The 21,920-nt window shown below is 43.8% G+C and overlaps 1 protein-coding gene across 1 annotated transcript in view; it reads right to left on the bottom strand.

Annotated features, from left to right (window-relative positions):
* LOC102791788 (zinc finger SWIM domain-containing protein 6) overlaps positions 1 to 21,920 on the bottom strand; it is a 46,950-nt gene that overhangs the window by 12,246 nt on the left and 12,784 nt on the right. The window contains exons 2-9 of the mRNA XM_006789797.3: positions 8,672 to 9,028; positions 7,493 to 7,641; positions 5,760 to 5,910; positions 4,035 to 4,214; positions 2,175 to 2,345; positions 1,882 to 2,028; positions 1,111 to 1,257; positions 182 to 442 (exon numbers count right to left, since the gene is read on the bottom strand). Of these exons, the coding sequence (XP_006789860.1) occupies positions 182 to 442; positions 1,111 to 1,257; positions 1,882 to 2,028; positions 2,175 to 2,345; positions 4,035 to 4,214; positions 5,760 to 5,910; positions 7,493 to 7,641; positions 8,672 to 9,028 (1,563 nt within the window). The remainder of the gene's footprint in view (positions 1 to 181; positions 443 to 1,110; positions 1,258 to 1,881; positions 2,029 to 2,174; positions 2,346 to 4,034; positions 4,215 to 5,759; positions 5,911 to 7,492; positions 7,642 to 8,671; positions 9,029 to 21,920) is intronic.

Raw genomic sequence — 21,920 nt, 5'->3', positions numbered from 1 at the left:
GACTTCTCATTCACCCATACAGCATGCTGGAGTTCAGTGCTGCCCCAGCACACTTTATCATGTGGACAGGAAGAGCACACACCCACTCGACCACGTTGGGAGCAACCATTTAAATGTAAATTTAAAAAAAACCAAACCAAAACAAAAGTATAGTTGGAATATATTCTGTTATCTCTCTTACCCTCCAGCAAGAAGACGGCCTGTTTACGGAAGATTTTGACCAGGGAGTCGTCCAGTTCCACTTCCTGCAGCTTGGCCAAGAGCTGCTCTTCATTGCGACACACCTTTTCTTGAGCATACAGCCCATCGGGCATCACCCGCTGCTGGCCTAGGCCGATCAGAGCGGTCTCCACGGCCAGCGCCACGTACGATTCGCCGTCCCCCAGCAATCGTTGCACGGGCATCCGCTGGAGGTCCGCTCGGCTTACGACGCTGGAGCAATCTATGAAGAGGGAAAAGGAGAAGACAAAGAGGCAGATGAGAAGAAATGAGTCAGCAGAAACTGGCTCTCTGAGGCGCTGGACAATAGAGGAGTCCGTCTCCTGTGAAAAACACACTGTGTTCGTCACACAGTGCAGGTCTTAATCCAGTGACCACCCAAAATAAAGATCGACCCCTTAGGAGCATTCCTCTGTTCGCTGCTCTTCCTCAGAGGAGTGGGCTATTTCTGTAAGCAGGAGACGCACCGAGGGACGGAGCAATCGCAGAGAGTAGGCGAGGAGAATTTGAAAAACATGGTGAAGAATAAGACAAAGAGAGTGAAGGTGAAGCTACACTTAAACTATGCTTTGTATAGACTAAAAATTACTCTACTATAATCGATGAGATATAAATATACATGGAGAGTATAGATTTCCTATCTCATGTTAAAAATCAGTCCCATAGAATTAGAACAAACATCTGTGCTAAATTACACAAAAACATCTGTATTTTCATGACTTGTTTGTGTGTAGTAGCTGATTTTTCCGTGTAGATACATAAAGACAGACACATGAATCACTATGTAAAAGGGTGTGGGATGAATAAAGAATACGATAAAGTCGCATTTTGATGTGTGTATGGGTTTTTTTGTAGCTATTTAAGAGCCCAGTTTCCATAAACCAGCAGTACCTGAGAGGTCTAAGCAGGTGTTAGAGCCCTCCTCGCCCACTCGTCCTGACTCTGTTAGGGTGCTGAACAGGGTGCCAATGGGATCCAGGGGATGCCCGACCCAGCCCTCCATGTTGGTTATGGAAGTGTGGCCTTTATGGAGCAACTCTAGAAAAGGACAAAGCAAACGGGGACACGTCTCAGTGCAAAAATTGACAACATCTTAAAGTAACAATGCACATCATTAGCCTCTGCAAGCTGAACAGCGTATTAACACAAACACATATACACACAAATAACAACTGTCTGTCCCAGCAAGACCTCATCTTAATTCTTCCACCCCTTAAAGTCGACCCCCCTCCGCCACTGAAATGCGCAAGGGTATGAAAACTAATATGCACAGAGCTGTCATCCATACCTGATTAAGAAACAGCAGCGATAGGCCCCATAAACTACCAAAAATCAATACAGACCATATCTCAGCGATGGCATAGGTATTTGTTATTTTTCAGTACCTTGCATGAAGAGCTCATCTACTCTGAAGTTTGGCAAGAGTAATTAGATGTTTAGATGTCACACTTTACGGAGGCAAAAGGATTCACAGGAACTGAAAGCATTTCTGGCTTGTTCCTTTTTAAATTTTCCTTTGAGATTATTAGGCATTATATATGATATCACAGTGAGCTGGTGTTGTTTGTAGGTAATTAGTGAGTTTCCAAGAATGGTTTGCTGCCAAATTGGATTCTGAGAATAAAAAACAAATAAGGCTTGAATACCGCAATTTAGTTTCACCTTTCTTGTGCCGACGAAAGTGCTCCAGTTGCCTCTGCTGCTGCCTTCGTAACGTATTGACCACGGCGATGGCCAGACGGAGGGCTTCTCTCGGGTAACCATGGGAACGCAGGGCGTCCACCCTGGCGCAGGCTGTTGGGACATGCTCTGAGGGAAAGACAGAAGTTTTAAAACCAGCGTTCTTCTCTCACCTCCTGGACAATCTCAGTTTGGCTCACTGTGTATAAATAACTTTTCTGGCACGTGCTCACTCACACCTCCACACACACACACACACACACAGACAGACTCACCGTGCCATAAGGGCCAACCACGTGAGTCGAAGAGAGAACCCTCCTGGTTGTCATGGTAACAGTAGTTGGCGTAGAGGTCACTGGCGATGATGTGCTGGAGGTGTCGGTCCTGCCAGTGCAGGTCGCAGGCCTCGATGGCCCGTGTGAACACAGTCCTGTGGGGGCGCATCTCTGAAGGAGAAGGAAAGGTGAGGTGAGAAAAAGATGGATAACAGCCAAACGCTCGATAATTTGTGGACTTCTTCTTGTTTTAAAAGACAGCCCTAGCATTTCAATATCTTTTTTGACATTAGCGTAATTGCTACAAAAAACAAAAAACCATCACTCGGAAGATTGGCAGCTTGAACTGGCTTGTGTACCACAGAAAATCTGCTGTGGTGTTTTAAAGCCGGAAAGCAAACAGCAATCTAAGCGGCCTCCTCTCGACTCCAGCAGACCGGATTCACACAGCAATTATGTGGGGCAGGAAAATTATTGTGTTTTTGCAGTTGTTGGGTTAATGTATGGAATTGTACTTCTCGGTGTTGTGTTGAGATTTATCGTCGACGTGGTTTTTCTCTGTTTCTTTTGTTTTGTCTATCTTGTAAGAAAATAAAATGTGTATGAAAACAAACAGAAAAAAAGAAAAAAAGAATGGAAATCTGTTGATTTATCTCCAGCACATGCGTGGCTCTTTTAGCTTGGAATTGCTGCCTGTGTAAAATTATCTTTTAGGACAAACACTGGATAGAGACAGACTGATAAGCGAACACACACATACGCCCACCCTGTAGCCAAAGCTCCTGAGCCCTTTCACAGTGAGGCAACAATTCTTTGATTTACAATTTTTAATTCATTTTAAGTAAACCGAATATGAGTCATACCAATATGAAATTGAACTTCTCTGCTGACATCATGATTTAGAAAAAAAATACTTTTTTTTTCTTGTTCATTTTTGAATCAATCGTTAAAAGAAAGCATCTTCTTCTCCTTGTCCGAATCAGGGTCACTTAGGGGCGAGAGGCAAGGCCGTGTTCATTTTGACAGCAAACTTGAGATGAGGGTAAAATAAAGTGTAGACTTTTGTCATGGTTTTACCGGTGAGAGTTGCTCCACACGATTTAACAAAGCGTCTTATTATATATTAATAAGATTCCACATTAGATGATATATCTATCTATCTATATATCATCTAATGTGGAATGTGTCCATATGCCTACTTTTCTCTTCCTTCCAACTTTTGCCATTTTTTCTTTTCATGAAAAACAGAGAACCGTTTCTCGTGGACAGATCAATTGTGTGCACCTAACCTCACTGCACCACAGATCACATTCCTGCCTTTCTGAACAAATTAATTAGTTCTTATTGGATCTCGTCAATGCGTTTCAGCATATCTTCTGTCCTTGTGCTTTGATTTCTATGTAATTATTGTCTGAAATACACAAAAGATGAAGGTAATTATTGGTCAACAAAATTAATTAGCTGGCCGCCGGGCAAACACACAGAGGTAGACATCCAGTCGCACTCATATTCACACCTAAGGCCAATCAGCAACCTAGCCCCATCCCCATGTTTCTGAACTATGGGAACAGAGAGAGGCCACACAGACACGGAGAGAACACACAAAGGTTGGACTCAAACCTTGGACCTTCTTGGTGCGAGGCGATGTTGCTAACAGCACCACCTTGAATGGACTAAATCTATGGGAAAGAAATTTGCCAAAACAGTTCTTTGGGTGCTCGCTATTCCTTCCTGCACAACAGATCTTGGAAGTGCCACAGCTGTGACGAGACTCACCTCTCACCCGCTACAACTGCCAGACACGTGTCACGACCAATAAATACGTTATTGACAGACATACAAAACCTGTCGATGTCTTACCTTGGTTGCCATGGGCGCCCTGAGGCAGTGAGTGGGTGAGGTTGGGCAGCTCGTTGCCGTGGTTACCGTCTTCCCAGGGGCAAACGTCCACACTGTTCCATCTGCGCAGCTGGCGCAGCCATGATGACTTCTGCTCCGGTTTACAGTGGGGGTTCAGTACGATGCACATCCACAGGGCACCTGGACACACACACACAAACACACACTTCAGTTAGCTGCCCTACTTCTCAGTGTGTAACAGTGATGTAAGCAATGAGTCATACAAAAGCCATAAAGTGTGTCTTTTGAGATTTAAAATACCTTTAATACAGATATCATGTGAGATTGAAAGCTCGGGGCTGTTTTTACACCCTAACACTGTTTCTTGTTCTTTTAGGAGCACATTTTACGTGCTGCCGCCATCTTGCACTGGAATACAAAACTCTGTGAAAACAGAGAACTTGACTAGTCCCGAGGCAACGCTGACTGCACACACATCATTTTAGAGTAAATTGGAACAAACAGAATATGAAAAGTGGCTATGTCTCTGGGGATACAAGCACAATTGGGGATTTTACTCTCCAGACTCCAAGAGATATGTATACACTCACATTGTGTGTGTGTGTGTGTGTGGGTGTGTGTGTGTGTGTGAGAGAGAGAGAGAGAGAGAGAGAGAGAGAGAGAGAGAGAGAGAGAGAGAGAGAGAGAGAGAGAGAGAGAGAGAGAGAGAGAGAAACTGTATGTGACTGTATTCTACAGATGCATATGTGTGCAGACAGAGTTTGGGAGGAAGGACGAAGGCAAGGACATAGACAGAATAAGAAGGGAGAAGAAAACACAGCGGAGAACAGAGAGAAAGTGTAAAAAGGAGGGGGTGAGGGGAGAAAATGAAATGGGGGCGCGGATGATGTGGACGAGAAGACACGGGTGAGGACAAGTGAATGAGGCAAGGCTTTGTGTCTGGAGGAGAGGAGTAGCTGCAACTCAAAGAGGAGCAAGACAAAAGAGGGAGCGAGGGGGAGAGAGAGCGAGAGAGAGAGAGGGATAAAGAGTGCGGCGCCAAGAGGCAGCATTTACCACACATCAGGGGGAGTGATAAGGACTTGGGAAGAAGGTTTTGAAGTGTGGACTTCAAAGAGACCGTGCACACACACACACTTCCAAAAATACGTGGGATTGAAACAGATGAGATCACTGCGCTGTCCTCGCAAAGTGCAGAACAAGACCAAAGGGAGAAAACGAACATCATCATCAACAACAAAAACAACAACAACAGCAGCAACCAAGACATTAGAGAAAGAACAACAAAGACGCGGAGACAACACGGCTGCTGTCCTGGTGATGAGCCCGCTGGTTTTGCGGCATGTGAGGATGTGCTTTGCTGTAGGTACAGCACGTCTGTCAGAAGAACTACAGGATGTATCAAGCCGAGCGAGAGCACGGCGAGCGGCACTCTGTCACATCAGCTTAATATGTAATGAGATGAGTCTGAAAACACTGCAGAGGTTATAACATTTAGGGTTTCAGCACGATGCATTAAATAGCTTGTAATTCACAAAGACACTTTTATACACCACCAGTCACAGTGAGAAAGTGACTGGGCTGTCAGTGACAAGTGTGTGCGGGACAAAAACAAAAAAAACAACAACACCTTTGTGTCGATTTTTGCTAAATCCGTCTAGGCAAAGAGGTGTGTGCACATTTATAGGACAGTATGTGCGTGTGCAGTGTGTTTCTCGCTCTCACCCAGCTCATCCCAGAGCTGTCTGTACTTGTCGGTCATGGTGGTGCCCTGCTGTCTCCACAGCGCCAGCCGAGGGTCTGCCATGAACTGTTCTGTGATCAGTGTTAACATCCTCGCTCCGTTGGAGTCACGCATCTTCAGCATCTCCCTCACCTAGAGGAGGACACAAGAGGGACAGGCCCGCGCACACATGTAGTTTACAGCAGCTGAGGAACAAAGAGCAGCGATAACACGAGCGGCACGTTGTTCTAACATCGTGTGCGCGCTGAAATATTCATGGCACGTACGCAGGCTTAAATCAATGAAGAAAACAACTTTTATGCCTCGGGATGGCGCAAAACACGTGTAGCACATTTAAAGACGGCCGGGCATGTTTTCATATCTACTGTGTGTAATCTGTTGGTAGAGGTAAATACAGTGGCGGCAAACGTTTATATTTTAATCTTGCAGCTACTGCACTTGTCAACGGTCAAATCAGGTTTAACGGTCGCATGACAAAATTCCTCTCATTCTCATCGTGTTTTGTTTCCTTAAAACGCTGTTTTAAATACTTACTGTGCTTTTTCAATCCAGTTCTTGAGACAGAAACGGAATAATCATTTATGTTTTCTAAATAGTTCTCTGATTTCACTTAGGGGTTTTAATATTCTGCAAAACTAGATGTCACAAAGAAAATCCAGTCATTACATTACATACAATATGGCATCATTAAAAAAAATTAAAAAGAATGAGAATCCAACTTCAAGAAAATCAGTTACTAGAAGAAAAAAGTAAACATTTTTCTTTGTGCATAAACAGCAGCGATAGTTTTCTCTTCTCTACTTCAGTTTTTGTGAGAAGCGCTAATCACAAGAGGGACTGGTTTATTGTAAACTATGGTGGTCAGCAACTTCTTGTAGGAGGCATTAAAACTCTTGGGTGTGCAGGAATATCAAATATTAATCTGATTTGCTACTTCTTTAAATACAGGGGACGGATTTTTCAGTGAAACACCAGAAAAACAGAAAACAGTAAATTTCAACTTTGCTACATGTGCGGAGACAACACTCATGCACACACATGCATGGACACTTGCAGTAGATTCACAAGTTCAAATGCAGTGGATGTGTGTTTTAGATTTAAGGGCAGCTCTGTGTAAGCGCAAGTGCGTACATGACTCTCGATGTGGGCATGCACGTCTGTGTAAGCATATATGCGGCTGTTAGTGGGCGTGCGCGCGCACTGAAATGAATATAACAGGCAACAAAGAGCATGAAGCCGAGAGATATTCTAAAAGCCAGGCGGACTGGATGATAATGGCCTTGGCTTGCAGTCTTTACATAGCACACAGCGCATTAATGCTGGTCTAGCTCTGCCACTGTAATACCAGGTAACGGAGCGAACGGCACGTCTCTCATGTAATCATTTAATCATGGGTACAAAGGAGCATACAGCGCGAGCTTTCGCCTTCCGATACCTCTCTCTTTCTTTATCTCACAGTGTCCGTCCCTCCTGCAATTAGCTCCAGCATGACGTTCAGTGTATGTGCTCTCTGTATTATGTTGTTTTTACTCCTGCTTCTTATAAAAGTGCGCTAACAATATGGAGAAAATATTTATTCAAAGTAGCTGTTTGTTCTTGTGAGAAAGACAAAAGGGAGCAACGTGAACGTGTCCGCGACTGGCAGGGCTGGTATGTACTGTATGAGAGCTGGTGTGTTTTGTACGTGTATGTGGGAGTGTTCCTGGGTCTTGACCTTGCTGAAGAGCAGGTTGAGCTGCTTGCCCGAGCCGTGGTATCCTCCCTGGGACAGGAAGAGCTTGACCTGCTCCTGAACCTGCTCCTCATCCAGGTGCCAGCAGTTCTCATCATCCACACTAGCTCCCGCTGTGGGGTCCGGGGCCCCTACACACACACACACACACACTTCAAATCTTATATGTGCATAAGGCCATAACATTTTTTCCCTTATTATCTCTTATCATAATGTATGCTATGGCATTATTGGTATATATTGGATATTGTGAATATAATATTTGTCAAATAAAACCCCGTGCAGATTTTATATTCCAGGGAATGAGATGAAAGTCAGTTTAATTTTGTTCATGAAAAGCATAAAAACAGTGCACTTTGATCTTAGCAAACACAGTTAAAAGCTAATTCTACAAAAAAAAACAAAAAAACATCTCTTTCCAAGTTCATTTGCCCTTCCTTTTAAGAAAAAGATCAAAAATGTCTCCATAAATAGCCAGGAAATAAAAAAATAAAAAAAAAGACTGACAATGTAACTCATCTTTCTACACCTTTATGTCCTATGACTACAGCAACCTGCAAGTGCACTACTCGTACTGCAGGCAGCAATGCGGTGTTTTGTTTCTATAACATTACCAAGAACACATCAGCAAAGCCATTTAGCTATTTGATCTTAACAATAGACACCTCCCCATAACTTCTTTTTTGCTTCCTTCATCACTTCTCCAGTTACAAAGCAGCAACACACAATCACAAAAAAAAAAAAAAAACGCATCCAGACTCTTTTATGCCTTTTTGTGCTTCCTGGTTTCCTTGGTTTCTCTTCCCGAGTTGTTTGCCCTTCTATTTGTACTTGCTGCTTACCTCTTCTGGGTAAGCAGTAAGTACAGCATCGATAACAAGAGATAAACAAATCTGTCTAGTAACCTCTTGATCTGTATCTCTGCATTGTTATATCTCTCTCTCTCTCTCTCCCAGAGGTAAACAACAGCTCTATAGTGTTGATTGCAGCCACAGAATCTCTGCTTGCTGTCTGGCTCTTATTAATGAGTAACATTGATCCCGCCACACTTCACCTTCCCCTCGCAGTCAATACGTGCGCACGTAGAGGGCGTTAATACCCACGTGCGATCTTAAACATGCCCATTACCTCACAAAGACACTAACACACAGGTTTCCTCACCGTGGACCTGATTGATCTCAGAGTTCTGTGACAGAATCTCGTCTGCCAGTTTCTGCGCAGTAGGCAGAACCTCAGTGTGGTGGACTGATATCAGATACTGGACGAACTTCTGCAGCTGGTCTCTGCTCATCTGGAAGAGGGTTTCCGAGATGGGCAGGTGCAGCTTGACCTGTTCCGGTTTCCGTACTCTGTAAAGCGACAGCGCCACTACATGGGCGCAATAGAAGATGTCCTTGTTTCCACAAGTGCACGTTACCGCCGTGATCTTGCAACGATCAAAGCTCACGCTGACGCTGCAAACGAGCTCCGGTGACGAGGGGGTGGCGGGGTCCGTCACTGTGCCGCTCAGGTGGAAGCCTGAAAATGTTAGAAACAAAAGAGAACGTGCTTTGTTTTAGGAATGTTTTTGTTAAATCCTTCGTTGTTTTCCATTTGTCTTTGCAACTAAAACAACAAGTCAAGCTACAGAAACAGCAGACAACTAAGCAACGTCTTATAGGGACATAACCACCATCAGCCACTAGTTAACAGTGCCCACAATCTTCTTTGTAGAATTGGTTTAATTTTGGAGGGTTTTTAAGCATGAAAGGTCTGTTTAGGGTGATGCTAATAGATCTCAGCTGGAGATGGTCCAGGTCCTGTAGTCCCAGACTATGACACTACCACCACCATGTTTGACTGTTGGTATGTTGTTCTTTTTATGAAATACTGTGTTATTTTTGAGCCAGATGTAAGAATATACAAATGACCACAACTGTTAGTATTGCTGAATCATGAAAGCTGACCTTAACTGAGACAAGTAAGGCCTGCAGTTCTTTAGATCATACGCTGGGTTCTTTTGTGACCTCCTCGATGAATCATCGATGCACTCTTAGAGCTCATTAAGGCCATTCTTGGATAGGTTCACCACTATTCCAAGTTTTCTCTATTTGTGGATAATGCTTCTCACTGTGGTTCGCTTGAGTAAAAATGGCTAGTCTAAGGTAGCCACATGAGGTAGTACAGCGTTTGAAGCTTCTGCATTGGATTGAGTTTTTAGTCAAGAAGGTTGCTGCTTGGTCTACAGATCTACAGACACACAGAGGCAACACGACGTTTTGTACTACAGCAGCTAGTTCACCAAGTGTGCTCTTTATTAGATGACACTACTGCGCACATTGTCTACAAGAATGAATAAACTTAGGATGGAGTTATGTTAAACAGACTCACTCGACCGCAGTCACCTGCCAAATGCCCCATGTTCTCTTATCAGTATGATCAGGACCAGCTGCAGTCTACTACCATTACTGTGAGTGAGAGTAGATGGGCCTGACAGAAATCTAGATGCAGGAAACTGCTGATCCACGGCAAAAGGAATTGAGAAAGAGATAAGGAAGTGAGCAGCGTGCTTGACTTTTCCAGTATGAATTATACAGGCTCTCATTTGAATATAATGTTTGATCTTGTCCTGACTGCACCATCCAGAGGCGTGGCTAGTCATTATTCGAGAATACATATGAATGAACCAGGTGGGGGTTCCCAGCAGTGGCCTAAAACACACACTTATGAGCATATGAAAGAGACACACATATGGGCACACACATACATATTGAGGCACAGCGTGCGATCATGCATTTATTAATAATGGGAGTGGTTAGCAGAGGCCAGGAGTAGCTTATGAATGCATTTATGCGCTCAAGAGAGAACTCTGAAATTCATGTGGACCATGCAAAGACATACATATGTTTAATATGTTTATCAAAGGACCGAGAGCATACATCGATGTGATATCAAGCATGTATTAACGCATATATCAAAGTGTTTTCTGGGGCTCTATATTTGGTATGAAGGGAGGGGCAGGAGTTGAATATTTTATAGGATATAGATGGAAATGAGTGGAGGATTATTCAGGAAAGCTAAACAGAGGTCAAAATAGACACCCTTCTTTCTTTGTCCTCAATGAGTGGAATAAGAAAGCGGGTGACTAAAATAATGATAATATAAAATGTCAGCATTGTCCCTAAAGCAGCTTCAAGAAAAGCATAGTTGGAAACTTCATTTAAATATCTTGCATATCACAAGACTTTTACTACTTTCCATTTGCCATAGCTATTGCATTCAGCTTATATAGGCTCAGTTATGATTAGTGAACTCTCCCAACTAGTTGTCAATAGCTGTTGTCTTACAGTTTTAATAATTTGCCAACAAGTTTTAGTTAGTCCTGCATCTAACTTCATACTTGGTGACCACTTTCATTGGTTTATTCCTTCTATTTAGCCAACAATTTCAAGCATTTATTTATACATTTATATCCTTTCAATAGTTACTAATTTAATGACATGGTATGCTTTCAGCTAGTCATTTAAAACTCTGTTTATTTCACTTTTATCTCACCATTTCAACTGTTAATCAATACATCTGGCTAAATATTTCAGTAGCAAGCCATACCATTAGCTTCTCATTTCAGAGTCTTCATTTAAATTTTTACTGAGCTAATTTAAATGTTTATTCATTATTTTTAGTTAACAATTAGCCAACACACTGTGGATACCTTTCTCAATATTTAAGCTGTTAATACATTAAGGAAACAATTTCAACCAATTTTTTTAAACTATTAATTTCAAACTTTTTATTAATTTAGCATTGAATAGCATACTTAGCATAGCATACTTTGACTTTTATTTGTTTTAACAGTTAGCTAACAATTTCACTTACAAGGCACGCATTTGGGTAACCATTTTAAACCACTTTAAACTGTTTAGTTATAGTTTAACAGTTGAAGTAGTGAAAATAATCATTTTAACAGTTAGCTAACAATTTAAATTACAAGCCATACCTTTAGCTAACTGCAAACTCAAAATTTATAATTTTAGTTAACCATTTATATGAAAAAATAACATTTTGCTTAACTAACAATTTTATTTCTTTATCTATATTTTTAGAGAACAAACTTAACTCCTAGCTTTACTTTGAGTAAACTTTAGATAACCACTTCACATGTTTATCTAAACTGTGAATAAACTATGTGTTCCTATTTATTTTGACTGACTGTTTTCTGCTTCACATCCATTAACTTCAGTTAGCAGTTAACTTTTCTTCTCAAGCCTCTTCAGGCCCCTCCATTCTTAAATTGATTTGAATTCCCCCCCCTTTTTGGATTAGTTGAGCATTTGTGTCCATTTAATGCTTGTTCCCTTGGATGAGAATAGTTGCTATCGGTTTTATTAGACGGATGCCTAATATAAATCTATCAATACAACATTCAAAGAGCGCTATCAGCATGAATTGGAGTTTGTAAAACAGAAAGAGCAATGAATTATGATATTTACCCTTTCGCTTAGCATTATCTGCAAACTAAGAAATGCTGGCTGCAAAAACCTAACACTGCACAACACTGCCATGGAGATATGCGTTTCCATTCTGAAAGCCAGCTGGCAGAGGAAACACATGTTTGTTAACAATATCCACAGTAGATTGAGTGTGGATCAAATATGGCAGCCACTCGCATCTGCAGTGATCAAAGCCTATATGTCTCCAGCTGTGGGAGACTCCAGCACTGAGACAATCTTAAACTAGACAAAAACGCTGACATAGTGCACCTGGTTGTAGAGCAGAAAGCTAGCTTATTAAGCCGTAAAAAACATACAAATGAGCAAATGTTTGTAACTCTTGCTGCTACATTTAGTCTGTCGGTACGTGCGTGTGTGTGTGTGTGTGTGTGCGTGTGCGCGCGTGTGCGTGTGTGCACGCATGTCAAGCTTGTGTTTCGAGAGTGGCCCCTGGTCCACAGAGGGGGGAGAAAGAGAGAACATCAAAAACATGTGGGGCTTAGAGAGCCCAAAAAAAATGAACCTTTGATACAATTGGACACACTCTTACACACACACACACACACACACACACACACACACGGTTGTAAAACCAGCTGCACTTTAAAAACCAAAACTATTTTTCTTTCTCATAGAGAAAATGAACAGGGATACTTTTTGGATTCAGAACACATGGAGTATAAAACACTGAACAGTGATAAAAGACTTGCGTATTTAAAAAGCTAAATTCTGTCGTGTTTCCCTTGCTTTAATAGGCATTCTCACTCTCTCCCCTTCCAAGCCCTTTTCATCCATCCACATTCCCACAGCTCTTTCTCTCTCACTCTCTGACAGATGGGTAGGTAATGAGTTTCGCCTTTCCCCGTCCAATCGTCTGGGCACCAAAACCTGCCCCCCACGCCAAAAATGCCCTTTTAATTTAGCCAAGCGCTGAGTACAGGGATATTACTGTTTAGATACACGCACTAGCACACACACACACACACAAACACACCTCCCCTGACTCCTGGTTGGGTGGGTATGAAACCTTCAATGTCTCATGTGCTAGCTATTAAAGAGCCTGGTTTCCCCCTCACCCAGTCCACCCAGCTTTCCTCCCCAAGTGGTACTCAGGGCTCTTTTCTGTGCATGTTCAAGAGGCCAGTGTTGGCTTTCAAAGTAACCATGGCGGCCATTTTTAGAACAAGGCCTCTGTGAGGTTGCCCTAGAAACCCCTTCTGACCGCCCTGGTGAAATCACACTTGGCCCAAAACACAGAGGAAGCAGGCAATGACAGTGTGTGAAAGAGTGAGTGAGAGTGAGAATGAGTGTGTGTGTGTGTGTGTGTGTGTGTGTGTGTGTGTGTGTGTGTGTGTGTGTGTGTGTGTGTAAAGCTAGCTAGCTTGCTAGACAGACAGACAGACAGACAGATAGATATTCACAAATGTCTGTGGACCACCCACACTCTTTGGGTGACCCACATCAAAGCATTCCTTCATATTGCACTTCGATCTTTCATTCTCAAATTGTGTAAGTGCAGATTAGCCAGTATGTGACGTCTTGACCAGCTATGACCACTTCTGCTTATTCCAAAAACAAGGGGCCCCCTGAAATGCCAGATTTGTGCTCTTATTTCAGGGAGGAAAGACCTGGGCTAAGACCTGCAGCTCCTTCAACGTACGTCTGCTGTGACGGAAGAATGCCACCTTTATATGCTCCCTATGAAACAGGATTTAGCTTCCCACATGAAGGCAGTTGGTGGGGAGAGGGGGTTTGCTTCGCTAAGCACAAAAGTGCCCAGTGTTCCAAAATCAGTGAACTAAATTAGATTTAGCAACATACATATATTTCCGCAATCAAATTAAGATTCCAAGTCAATGGAGAAAATTCAGGCCCAGCAGTGGGAAGGTCATTAAGTTTATTGGCTGAATTGGTCCATGAGTGACTGTCACCTAAATCTAATATGGCACCCTGCAGTTCAGACAGCACTCATCCTTTCTGTGTGTGTGTGTGTGTGTGAGAGAGAGAGAGAGTTTGTTTGTGTGTGATTTATTCTGAATACATGATGCATTTGAATGAAAAAACAAAAGACAACAAACAAAACCAAAAAAATAAAAAAGAACCAAGATTAAACAAATGGGCCGGTATGAAAGCAAGTCAACAAAGGCAAAGAGGGAGAAACAGCCAGAGCAAATATTTAAAGCCCATTCGCCTGCACAGATTCACTTTAGCCTTGCACATTAATCAAATTACCTCGTGGGCTGTACACAGAGAGAGAGCAACACCTAAATCCGACTCTGTCCTGCTAGAGCTTCTCTGATCCAGAGGGGACCACCTGCAGCAGTGTGAGCTTTAACATGGGATCCTATTTTATGTTGACCAAAGATAGCCTGCTTAAACCTAACAGAGAAAAGGCTATTGGCCTGGAATCCAATCCATTTGGTCGGACTAAACTGAGAGGCCCTGCTGAAAGGAGATCTGAACTGCTACAAGGCTGGAAAAGAGACATAAACTGAGGAGCAACCCCCACCCTCTAACACTCCATCCCACCCACAGCTAAAGGAGCATTTCCTTTGTCGCAGCTCCTTAAACTGGCCCGATTAATAAGGTTACAAAGACGTACACAAGGCTATGCAGCATCTAAAAGGGTAGGTCTGTGTGAGTAACAATAAGTGCATGCGTGTGTGGTCCTATAAGGAAGAACCCATACAGAGACTATAAACAGACATCAGAGCTATTCTGCAGGAGACCTTGCTCCAGGCGTGTGTGTGTGTGTGTGTGTGTGTGTGTGTGTGTGTGTGTGTGTGTGTGTGTGTGTGTGTGTGTGTGTGTGTGTGTGTGTGTGTGTGTCCTAGGTATGGGACAGGCTTTAATAACACAACTGAGCTCCAGGGGCAGCCATATTCATGCCTTAAACCCACTGGTGAACCAAAAAAAAAGTATTTTTCCTCCCCGGGTGTGTTTTCATCACCCACACATTTACACATGCATATTTGTACACAAACACACACACACACACACACACACACACGCTCCCAGTCCGAATGCTTATCCTGACAAGACACACATAAGCATAAATTAATGTTCTGAGATATTCTATGAATTTCAATGCATTTACTTCCGTTTGAGATTCTGACAGCAAAATCTGAATGTTAATCATAGGGACGGGAGGGAAAGTATACGTGTATGTCTGTGTGTTTGTGTCTACGTGCGAGTGTGCGCGCACGCTGACGGATGTGTGGGTGATTGGAGTTGTCATCAGCTGGCGGTTGAAATGACAGTCGACTACTGGGCTGCTGCCACTTCGTTGCCACGCGGTACATCAGGAATGACTTGCAATTTTCTAACTATCACTTTCAAAATGGATTCTAATTTTGCTGGATTGGGCCTGTCAGACAGAGATGGTGTTACTGCTCTGCTGACGGATCCCAAAGGTTGGTGTTCAAGAAAATGACCAGTATAGGAAGACAGTGAAGCCTCTCGTCATGGACGGGCTTGAGACGAGAGGAAAAAAAAACAGTTTAAGGGATATTCATTAGAAAATGTTGGGGAACAGGGATAACCAGCTAGCATGACTCTATATAAAAAGATACATAAAAGTCTGTAAAAGTTTATTAGGCCTCAGTCACACAGGCCTAGAGACTGATTGGCCACCATCTGAGAACCACCAGTTGAGATTGAAAAACCTGGCAACCCAACTTTTTTGATAAGTGGTTGCTGACAGTTGCTAGAAGAGGATGGTCACAAAAACTTGTAATTGCTTCACTCCCTGAAAAGTCACCAGTATTTTGCATGGGGGATGCCAGCTTGACTGTAAATACTCTATCCAACCAGTGTAAGTAGAAGGTACTTTCAGCTACTTCCCACAGTGGATGGATCCACATATCGATTTGGCACAGATTTTATGTGACACAATCCTCCAGTTTATCTGGGCTTATGATGGGCCACTAGGAGAACACTAGCTGTTGGCATCCTGAGGCGTTCTTTGCCTTCAGTCAGACCAGAAAGCATAAAAAGTGAATGACATTCCACGACTTCAAGTGATGGGAAATGAGCAGCGTAAACATTGTTGAAATTCCATGCAAACGACTAAAATAATCACTTATCAGATAGTAAATATATTAGAAGGCTGCTTAGGCGACCAGAGCCTGGAATGGAGGCAAGTGGCCAGAAGTCAACTGCAAACCTATAGCTGAAGAGCAGATCATCTGCAGTGTGTACTGAGCACAAAAGTTGCAGCTAACACATTTCAAAAGCCACAAATTTTCCTTTGAGGCAAGCATTTTCAATTTCCGGTTTGTGTTGCACTTCTCAGTTTCACTACTGCATGAAGACTCAATGGCGAGTGTTTGCAGTTGAGTTAGTGTCTCCCGTTCCAAAAATGGGCAACTGAAACAAACTGCTAATAATCAAAGCAATCATAACTGTACACTTCTTTGCAACCAATTTCATCTTCTGACTACAAACAACCTGGTCAGGAAATACATATTTATCCCTAATGACCTGTGGTTGCCAGGAGGTCACTGACCAGCCTCTAGGCCAGGGTGACTAGGATTTTAGTAATCAGTTTCATAGTGACTACCATCAACTTCCTGCAATCACTCACCAACTGATTAGGGAAATCTACATTTTTTTCCTTACAACCAATGATTGCCCAGTGAACATGGCTGGCATTCAGACCTGTGTGACTGTGAGAAACTAAAATTGGGGTCTAACAAAACGTGCTACGTTAGTCGTATTTAAGTATTTAACGCTTAAGTCTAAAATTACTATTAGGTGTAATTTCACCTGTGTGGTATTGGGTGAACTGTTCCTTTAGTTGGTATCCAACAAATTTCTGTCACTTGATAAGTTAGCAGCCTGCTAATTCTGTCTCCCATCTGTACATTAACTATACATTATCCCAATCCATGTGCAAGGTTCATTAGTGTGAATGAAATTACAGATGGCTGGAAATGAATGCGTGTAATTAGCAGAAGTCTGTCCCAGAAGACCCACGCAAGCTATAGATGAAGGTAAAAGGATCCATTGAAAAGCCATTGTCTGCTACTACAGCACTTGAGTATCTTTCTGGTGGCAAACCTATAGAGTAAGTTGAGACAGTAAAGCACTAGTATTGTTCAAAATGAGCTGGTCTGTTCAGTTGACAAAGTAAAAGGAATAAACGGGGATTATTGTAAAGTGTGTTTTTCAGCTTTTATGCAAAATCTGCATGCAGAAACTCCCAGATTGACATGCAAAATAGATTGTAGATGCGTTTTGTTCACGTAATCTGAACTTTGACCCAGAAATCCTTTGGCGATAATGCAGCTTTTAGAAGTTTGTCGAGCCACTAAAGCTCAAATATTAAAATTGATAATAATATATAAAAAAAAAAAAAAGAGCAAGTGTGGTTTAAAAAAAAATAATTCTGTAAATGCAGCACGCACAGACAAAAAGCCACTGTGAAAGTTAATGCTGCTGAAAGTGAACAGAATTTATTTGCATATGAAAATAGCTGGGCACTAATGGCACTGGACTGAAAACTGCAGCATGACTGCGAGTGCACATGCGTGGGTTATGTGCGTGTTTTTAGGTTCACTTCTCCACGCCAGGAAATAACCTTACTCTCTTTACCCTTCCCATTTCATTTGGAAAGTCACCCGACACACACACACACACACGCACACACACACTCACACAAAACCCCACCCCTTGACACACACTCATGATTCCTTCATGCATGCACGCATACTGGCTTCAGTGACTCCCTGCAGTCAACCTCCTTCTGCTCACAAACAGCCCCTCCTCTTTCCTTTTTCTCTCTCCAATAACTGACTCCTCCCCTGTTCCCCCTCCCATGACACGCACACTCACACACACACACACACACACGCACGCAGAATGTTGCCTAGCCCTAAGCTGACCTGCTGTGTGTGTACTGACGTCACACTATAGACAAGGAGAGGCATCATTCCAGACAGACACGAACACGTGCGCACACACACACACACTCCCACATACACACACACACAGGCCCCAGCCGAGGGGGAAGCTGCATTCCAGCACAGGCCCACAGACACACAAACACACATCACCACGCCTGGCGGTGGGAAGCATGGGGAGCACTCAGCTGTAGCGGGGAGGAGGGGGAGGATGGCGGGTAGGGGTGGGAGGTAAAGGGGGGGGGGGGGGGTTTCAGAGGAGGGAGGAGGGAGCGATGGCTCTGAGCCAGTGTTCCTCTGAGCTCAGCACTTCCCCTTTCAGCTCCAGCCAGCCGCCAGTTTGCGTAACGCAGCCAATGTAGCCATGCTGGCTTTTTTTAACCCCTTCTTTCCTGGAGTCACTGAGGTCACACTGGCTGTTCTCTGTTTGCCGGCGCGTGCTACATCCTGCCATAAAGCTGCCTCTGCCCAGCACCCCCCCACCTCGGAGCGTCCTGTTAGAGCATCAGGCCTGCTGGCATGATACTCGTGCTTCTGCCTTACCTGGCAGAGATGGCAGCAGGTGCACATGTGTGTTAGTGCCACAGTGAAATGTACAAAAAAGTTATTTATTGTCTCCCTGCACAAAGAAAATAAACAAATCTACATGGAACAATTAAACAGGTGGGCAGTCTATCGGAAAGTGACCTGGATTCATCAGCGGCACCCCAGATAAGACAAAACTGTGCAACAGCTACAGCAGCAGTTTTCAAACACCATAACTGAAAAATATGTAGCTTGCACAATAACCAGTTTGACCATTAAAAAAGGGAAAAACCTGACACAGGTAAGGTGTCTGTGCGCTGCATCTATTCCTCTGTGTATCTGCTGACCTTCTCTCCACTCTATACCCAAAGTGATGTGAGGCTTTATGCATCAGATGTGCCGCCTACCCCCCTCCCTAAAAAGACAAAAAAAAAAAAAAAAAGACCCAGTGGAAAGTGTCATAGCTCACACTAACCACAGCAGACACAGTCCACGGTGGCAGGATGGGCAGAGTGGGGGTTCGGGGTGTGGGGGATGGGATGGAGGAAGAAAGGAGGGGAGGTTCTCTCACATTTAATATCACTTGACACGCGTCATCCAGCATCTCTCAAAAAGTAGCTGAGCCTGTGTCAAAGCGGTGGCCCTGTCAAAGATCCTGCGCATACAGGACGCACCTTGTGCTCACACACACACACAAACACAAAACAAAGGCAACCCAAAGACAAATAACTCAGCCACCTGGCGCCTTGATCGACGGGCTGTTGCAGAGAACGGGAATAGCTGGGATGAAAACAAGTGAGGGAAAGAAGAGAACGGGCAGGAAGGAGGGGGAGCACGAGAAAGGTTGATGTCTCTGCTGAATCGAGGTGGTCGATTCGCTTGCCTGCGGGCTATTCCTGTAAATATTGACGTTGATGTTAGCACCACTCTCTTAAGGATAAGCTATAAAGCAAAGGGGGGTGGGGGGGTGGGAGAGAGTCAGATTTACTCTGTGCAAACTGTAAGCATCTGAAATCACACGCTACGCTCGGCCTTCAGAAAGCAAGTCGAAGGGGAAAGGATGAGAGACTTTTCAGGGTGAGGACCTGAAACACATGGGGGAACTGAGATCTCTCTCGGTAGGTTTACAACTCACTCCTCTCCTCTCCCCTCTCTCGCTCGCTCTCTCTCTGGATGGTTAAGGTTTCCATTCTTGGACTAAAAGCAGGCAGCTGACATCAAAACCTTCAGAGAGACCCTTATTTCCCAGAAACAGCTCTGGTTTCATGTAAATAGCTGCCTTTCATGGCTACATTGAGATAAATTGCACCCTGCTGGACAAGAGGGGGGACAATATTCACCCTGGAGCCTCTTTTGTTGACATCCGTGTGCGTTGCCATGACAATGTGTGTCTGTCCGGTGTTGGGTCTATATGCATGTACATTCAGGGGGCAAGCACACACACACACACACACAGAGTGCAAAATATGCAGGCAATAAAAATATGAACAAGTAGCTTTTTTGTCAAACACACAAAACACCGGCTGCACAAAATATTACAAAGAACACTAACACAAGCGTGACCGAAACACAGTTTCAAGCTAGACTTCATTCTAACCATCATGTCCTTGTGAAGGCCTGTAGGCAGAGAAGTCTATTACTAATCATCCTCACATTAAAAAAGAAAAAAAAAAAGGGGGGGGGAAAACTAATCCAAGAATGACAACACCCTTTCCAAAACCCTCCAGAGGACCTCGTCCAGTTGACTGGGAATTAATCTGCCAGAGGAATGCAATGATGCTTGAATTCATTTTTAGCACATTAACAGACTAATTCTCAAATTGCTCAACATGCACATAGTCTGTATCGTTCAAACTTTAAAAAATGAATTACTGTGATTGCCAATACACCCAAAGTACCTCCAGATTATTTGATCGAATTACCTCAAATTAGCATTTTCATAAATGACAGAAGAATAATCGTATCCTTACACAATTATGCTGATTACATCTCTTCAGAGACTAGTGAAGTGAAGCGCTATGTCACCTCTGAGACCACATCAAACAGAGGCCAACTGCTTTGTTTATATTTTACTATGTGCTCGCACTTTGATATCCTCATTATGTTCATTTGGGATGCCAGACTGCTGAAGGAGGAGAGGATAGAAGGGGGTTTGATTGGGGAACGAGGGGGTGAGCTGAGGGGGGTCACTTGCCCGCCACCACATCCACTGTACGGGACATCGAGGGGCCTGCATGTTAACCGTAAGGATAGAAAAGATTATGTGTGCATGTGTGTGAGAGAATCACCTCCCGTGGGCAAGTCAGCATTCACCCATGAAGTAGGTCAGTGAAATTTGCCCAAATTAGGTCAGAGGCAGTCAATGGGTGCCATCCTGAACAAGAGAAAGGATAAAAGGGAGGGAGTGAGAGAGACAGACACAGAAGAGGGGTTGGGGGGGCGGGGGTCTATAAGGTTAGGAGAGCAGAACCAAGCGGCTTACTTCATCTCAGCTTTAACACTCAGTTAATTACTGTTGCACTGGTCCATACAAAAAAAAAAAAAAATACATGCACACCAAAAAAAGAAAGCAGCCTCAAAGTGAGGGCCCAAAGCAGAGTTCTTCATAACTTCAAGCCTGTCACTATTTCTCTATTCAAACATCGCTGGTATCAGAATCAGTGCACATCAAAAGCCCGTTTTGATTGAAAATGCTCTTGAAAAGCAGTCCGATTCAGTTACAGCGCTTAGGTTTGATTATTTAGCGCCCCCACCTCCTGACTCTGCCCCCTCAAGCTGTTTGGACGGTAGTTTCTTTTGTCATATGCCTCCACGTCTTGCAGCTCCTTCCACGCCCCACCCGCCCCTGCTTCCCTCCCTGTTTTGAGGAATCCACACCGGGTTGTTGTGCACTGATGCCAATAAGTGAGGGAAGACAGGAACCTTTGATGTCTGTGGCACTTTGCGATTCGCTTTCATCATCCCGCGTCTGTCAGTCAGCAAGAGAAAACGTGACTCCAAAGGAAACTTTTGCTGCTCTCCCACCCCTCCACCCCCACCCAGCAAATCACTCTCCACGCATACATACAAAATTAAAACATAACAACAAAAGCCGACAACAAATGCAACAAGAGAGGAAGGGGGGAGAGACTGCTGTGGGCATTAGACAGACAGGAATGGGTTGAATAATAAGCAAAGAACGGCAAGTTTTTCCACAGGAGAGACTATTTTTCTTCCTGCCTGGGCTTCACTGGCCCACTTCCACTCAAAGGGAATGTGTATCCCAGTGTAGCTGCAGGCTGCTCTCTGAACTTTACCCTGTCAGTCCCTACAGTCGCCCTTTCAGAATTGCTCGGTGTCAAGAAGGAAGAAGCGTATTGGCATGTGTCTTCTGTGGGCAATGTCTGTTCAAAAGAGTGATGATGGAACCTGGGCCTGCACCTAATCACACAAGCCTGCACCCTTCGCTCTGACAGCCTCAGAGGTTAGGGAGGAGGTGGGCGGGGGGAGTGAACAAAGGCTCCCTTTCCCTGG

This window comes from Neolamprologus brichardi, chromosome 12, assembly GCF_056152115.1.
Source record: "Neolamprologus brichardi isolate AB-2024 chromosome 12, ASM5615211v1, whole genome shotgun sequence".
Classification (NCBI taxonomy): Eukaryota; Metazoa; Chordata; class Actinopteri; order Cichliformes; family Cichlidae; genus Neolamprologus; species Neolamprologus brichardi.
This window is presented reverse-complemented; position numbering and strand designations above follow the sequence as displayed.